Source organism: Lolium rigidum, chromosome 5, assembly GCF_022539505.1.
Source record: "Lolium rigidum isolate FL_2022 chromosome 5, APGP_CSIRO_Lrig_0.1, whole genome shotgun sequence".
NCBI classification, from domain to species: Eukaryota; Viridiplantae; Streptophyta; class Magnoliopsida; order Poales; family Poaceae; genus Lolium; species Lolium rigidum.
The window spans coordinates 224,270,952-224,276,728 of record NC_061512.1 but is presented as its reverse complement, the minus strand read 5'-3'; the positions used below and the strand labels follow the sequence as shown (position 1 = coordinate 224,276,728).

The following is a 5,777-nucleotide window of genomic DNA, read 5'->3' as shown; positions in this document are numbered from 1 at the left end:
TACAAACCGGGTCCAAAGGCCACTACCGGACAGGCTCTGAGCTAGTGGGGTCGCTCTGGGCAAAACGAACCGGGACCAATGCCCCCATTGGTCCCGGTTTGGTTCTGCACTGGGACTTGCTTGGGACCAAAGGCCTCTTCTCCACTAGTGCACAATGCCCCACCGCCGACCGCGCCAGACCTGCATCAAGCGGAAGAGCACAACCGCGGGGCACCGTGCGGCGCACCACCACACACAGCGAGCGGCAATTACGTTTCAATTCAAAATTTGATAGATAGCCAAATGATGGTACAACATTAAGGTTTTTGTGGATGGATTGTCACCGCCTACCGTTTTATTAGAGGAGTGGCCACGGGTTTCACTTTTTCCGGTGGATTGCAATAGCAGTTAAATGCCCGGACCAAATAAACTTCAGGACTAAGTGCAAGATGCCTCTTAGAAATATGCCTACAAGGATTAATTCGAGAAGATATGTTCACAAGGATTGAAGAATCAAGCAAGCATTATAGAAAGTTTTTCTAAGAACTGAACCTTACAATATATCCTTAAGCCAAAAAAAGCTCTAAACATCTAGAGGTTATAGCACACTTAGAATATTGCCCGCAAAAAACTAAAACTACCACAAAGTGGTAGTAATCAGCAAAGCAGAAGGTTGCAGATATTGTTGCCTTTGGTAGACGCTAGTCAGGTCGAGTGGTCAAACATGCACATACGTTACCAACAGACAGACCATATTTCAGCTCAATTAAACATAGTTTGCCTGATCAAACTGTTCGCCTATCGAAGGTAATCTACATATATTGGAACTACAGTTTTACAAACTGAAAAAACCACCGTGAAAACTGATTCTCCACGAACCAAACACTCCGACCAACTAACTAGATCGAGGTGCTCAAAGTCAGGAACAAAATGTTTGGAGCCAATCCAAACATATTTGGGCCCCTACCACCAGCTTGAAGACAACGGACACTACAGGAATGGGCCGAAACGCCGACGGTCTAGCCATACGCCGGCCAAAAGTCGGGGCCGTCGGCGTATGGGCCGTCCAGACCAACCCGCCAAAAAGGACGTCGGCGTAGCAATGCCCTCGGCATAGGCGACGCTACCCTGACGGTTTCCCTCGGCGCACCGCGGGCCGTCGGCATAGGTCTGGGATGCGCCCCACCAACTCTGGACCGTGCCGGCGCTGTCACGGCGTCACTGATACGCCGAGGGCTGCCCTCGGCATAGCCTCACCCAACTTTTTTTCTATTTTTTACTCCAAGTTTTATATTTTTCCTAGAAACTAAGTAACATAAGATGCGAAGGTTTCACATTTTTTTTGATTTTTTTTGAATTAGTTGTGTTCGATTCAAAATGCGGCCAAAACAGCGGGCATGAACTTTCTAACCTATATGCATAATTTTTTAAAACTTTTTGTAGATCTATGATAAAATATATAGTTGTGAATCCAAAAATATTTTTTTTCAAATTTTTTAGGGCAAACAATCATGCACCTGTAGTTCAGATTTTGCCCGCTTCCAGCTGTATCGGCAACAATTTGTCTTTTTGGTGAGAGGTGCCTAGAAATATTTTGAGGTGCAAGAAGTTGGTGATTTGTACACAGAATATAGTCTAGCATTCTTTAAAATTTAGGTGGTGTAATTTTGGAATGGTTTCTTGGTAGGTGCTTCACAAAAAATCCTGCTTTTCACGCTCGGTAATTAAAAAATGGATTGTTTATGCTGCCTACGATGTGGAGGCCTCAGCCTCTCGTGTAGCGGCGACCTTGTCCACTGACAACGACGATATCATCGACATCTCCGACAACGATGAGGAGTTTTTTTGGATGAACATAGCACACGCTTTAGTATGAGAAAATCATATGGGATGCTAATTATCACACATGGTTTCAGTTACGTTTCACAAACTTAGATTCTCTATAAAATCTTTTGTGAATATTTTGATCGTGAAATAGTTCCACGAGTTCACCAATTTCGTTTGAAATGCAAACTCGGAATCTTCACGCAATTTACATCCCCGCCTATAAAATGTGTCACTCACTCTTCCCGCTGGTGGCCTCCCCACATTAACACCATGCATTCCTGCAAATTCACTCTAGTATTCATCGACCATGCACCATCCAATGCGGAAAAGGACCATTCCTCAAAGCACACTGCTTGGGGAAGCATCATCAACCTCACGGGTTATAACTCGGAGGAGGAGCAAGCTCCAAAGCAGGAGGAACACATTCCAGAGGAGGAGGAGCTGGACAGGATTCATGAGGATGACTTGGAGGATCATATGGTGATGGAGGATTCTATCGGGTCGGTGCGGCATGAGGAAGAAGCTGAGCATCCCGTGGTGGAGGACACCTTCGAGACTCTTTGCGGGGACCGGCTACGTGCATGGTTGTGTGTCAAGAAGAAAGGTAAGAAGGACAGGTGCGCAGCGACTCCGAAGTTTCCCGCCGACGAGCTTGCGGAGCTTTGTATGACCATGGTGGCAAGGCGCGGGGCTTTCCTATGAAGCTATGAATATGGGTGGGTCGACAGGCTCTAGCGACCATTTCGCCGACGATGATGAGGCATCAATCTTCGGAGAGGACGTATCCATGGCGATGCATCAGTCCTTCTATTTATGTACTACCAACTAGTCAAAGGCATTTGGATTATAACATGGCATTGTTTTTGCAACTTGTAAACAAATGTTTTCTTGGCGTATGAACTAAGATCAATGAGATCGGCCAAAAGAAACGAAATGTTTGCGTGCCAATGGTAGTTAACTGTTTGTTTCTCATTGAGTTCAGTTAGCCAAGGAACCTTCTTAAAATTTAATGTTACCTTTGATTTCTTAGTCAACCACTCATTTTTTTTTTAGATAATAGGCAAAGATTTTCCCGACTTTAAATTAATAAAGCCAACACGTAGCAGAATGCGGATACAAACTGCTGGTGCATGGGTGTTTTTGCAAATGCACGGCACCCGCTTCGGCCCTATGGTGAAACCCACTTAGCCACAAGAGAGGACTTCCTTACGAGACATGAGATTTTTTTTAAACGGAAGCAAAAACTTTAGCTTGTCCATTAATTAAAAAGAAATTATTTAGTTTTTAGGAGAAAATCAGGTGAGAATCTACAATAACATGTCCACCCGCTCACCCAAACACTCTCCACCCACAACTCACGAACAACCGAGCCTAACATAAGACCTGAACATCAGAGCCGCATCCACACATGCCAACACAAAGATCACAGAGCAACACGAACTAACGCGACGCCCACAAAACCTACACGAAGAAGGGAGGACTCCATCAATCACGCTGAACAAGCTGCCACGACAAATGGTCGACACACCTATACTCCTCTGGACGATCGTGCCCTCACGCTGCAGTTCATCGGTGACCAGTACAAGCTGCAGGCCGTAATTCTTAAAGGCACCGTGCGGCTTCCTTCCGTCGCTGACTCGTGCTCCCAGCTCGTGCTCGTGGAGGTCGACGTCGCCAAGTAGGCAAGCAGGAGTGCTCCGAGGGCTCGCAAGTAGTCACGGTCACCCACGGCAATGGTCACCGTGGCCAGGGCCGCGGTGGTGACCGCGGCGGCAGTGGCGGTGTCCAGAACGGCGGGGGCGGCCCACTGCCGTAGCGGCCACCAGGCTACCAGCAGGGCGGGCGCGGTGATGGTCAGTACGGCCACCAGGGTGGTTCCCAGCACGGCGGGCAGCAGGGCCAGCAATACGGTGGCCACGGCGGCCAGAACGGCTACCAGAACGGCTGTTGTCATAAACATGAAATTCGAAAATGGCAAGCAGAGTAGGAGACGGTGCTGTAAGCCTGGCAATTTTCTGAAGTTGCAATATGTTAGTAACTTAGTATTCGACTTCCCCTGGGATTACGAACTTGAACGCCGTCTCCCAGTTGCAGTAGCGCTCAAGGTTCTCTGGCTCCCAGTCCGAGTTTAACTAGAGCTCGTCTTGCTGAGCTTCCGAAGCTCAATATATCCAGCGCCACCTATCCTTTCTCTCGCCGTTTCCTCATCGCCTAGCTTCTGATGGAGCTCCTACACCTTCCGTTCCCAATGGGAATCAGACGCTCCTATCCTGCTAACGCAGACTTCACCATCAAATCGCGCTGCGGCGCCCCAGACCCAGAGCTCACGATCCTCGAGAGGTCGCGTTTCTGGAGCTCCGACGACTACGAGGAGATGGGCGAGCTCGGCGAGGGCACCTATGGCATCGTCGTCGAGGCGCGCCTCCGCTGCACCGGCGCGACCTTCGCCGTCAAGAAGGCGCACCGCTGCCCGCACGAAGCCGACGGCATCACCTGCGCCTGCAGCGACGCCCACTTGATGCGGGAGGCTGCCTTCCTCGCAAAGTGCCACGGCCACCCTGCCTTCGTCCAGCTTCGGGCGATCGCGTGCGACGCCGTCGCCGGGAAGCTCGCCGTCGTCATGGACTACATTGGGCCCAGCCTCGACGACGTCCTCCACGAGAACCGCGGCAGCCGGCCGTTCACGGAGGCCGAGGTACGCTGCATCATGCGCCAGCTCCTCGTCGGGGCCGAGCACTTGCACCGGCGCCGCATCGTGCACCGCGACATCAAGCCGGAGAACGTACTCGTCGGCCACGGCGGCATCGAGGACGTCAAGCTGTGCGACCTAGGACTCGCTGTGTCAATGGACGAGCGTCCGCCATATGGGAAGTGCGGCACGTACGGATACATGGCGCCGGAGGTGCTCCTCGGGCAAACCGACTACGGTGCCATGGTAGACATGTGGTCTCTCGGCTGCGTCATGGCTGAGCTACTCACCGGAAAGTTCCTGTTCGACGCGGATGACGATGCTGAGATGCTGCTTGCCATCTTCCGTGTTCTCGGCGTGCCCTTGTTTACGACCTGGCCTGCCTACTACTCCTTGCCGCTCGCCGGGAGACTGGTAAAGACGCCACGTGTCATCTCTCGCAACAAGCTCCGTGAGCACTTCCCGGAGGACCTGCTCTCCGAACAAGGTTTCGAAGTTCTCAAGGGCCTCCTCTCATGCAACACCGACAAGAGGCTATCGGCAACCGCCGCTCTCCGGCGACCATGGTTCACCAGCGCCACCGACAATGCCTCGAGCTTGAGTTGTCGTCTGACAAGTATTGCTCTATGATAACAGAAGTCGTAACTATCGAACCTACAAGACGTGGTGTCTTGTGACTTGTAACTAGGGATCTGTGTAGGCAACTGATGTGGACGCGTTAGTTTGTGATGCAAGGATTAATATTGTAATTAATGAGTTCCTCACAATTAATATGTGTACTAAAGGCACAAGTTTACATGATTCACATGTGTTTTCAAACCACCATTTTGCACATACATTCCTATAAAAATGTTGTGTTTTTCGTGTTTCCAATTTTTGTGAATCATGAGTCAATGGGAACCAATAGTTCAAGTGCTCGGATATTTTTTCGATAAAGGAAATATATTAGTATCGAAAGATACCAATTACACCAAGACTCTACAATAACGTAATATCCTAATGGCGGTACGGATGCACACAACAAAAAAAGAAAAAGAAAACTAAGAACAAAAAGTCCTATACAACCCAAACAGCAACAATACATCCACCACCAAGACAACACCTAAACTTCAGGATCTCCAAAAGCGACGCCTCCAAGAAAGGAACGGTGCACAAGCACCATCGTCGCCCGATCAAAAGATCTTAGGTTTTCACCCTGAAGATAGTCCCCACTCTAAAAAAAAAATGTTTTCAACAAGGCCATTGCCAAGCACAACCAATTAAGTCAGACCTTGGATTTTCA

At 49.4% G+C, this 5,777-nt stretch overlaps 1 protein-coding gene across 1 annotated transcript; it reads left to right on the top strand.

Annotated features, from left to right (window-relative positions):
• Positions 1–3,477: 3,477 nt before the first annotated feature.
• Positions 3,478–5,125, top strand: LOC124657158 (putative cyclin-dependent kinase F-2). The gene is made up of 2 exons (XM_047195759.1): positions 3,478–3,488; positions 4,051–5,125. Exon 2 carries the CDS (start codon positions 4,055–4,057, stop codon positions 5,123–5,125), a length of 1,071 nt encoding a protein of 356 aa, XP_047051715.1. The 5' UTR covers positions 3,478–3,488; positions 4,051–4,054.
• Positions 5,126–5,777: the final 652 nt, after the last annotated feature.

What these genes read in the sequence shown, in the direction of transcription:
- LOC124657158 (XM_047195759.1), top strand. Translation starts at nt 4,055, where the DNA reads ATGGGAATCAGACGCTCCTATCCTGCTAACGCAGACTTCACCATCAAA.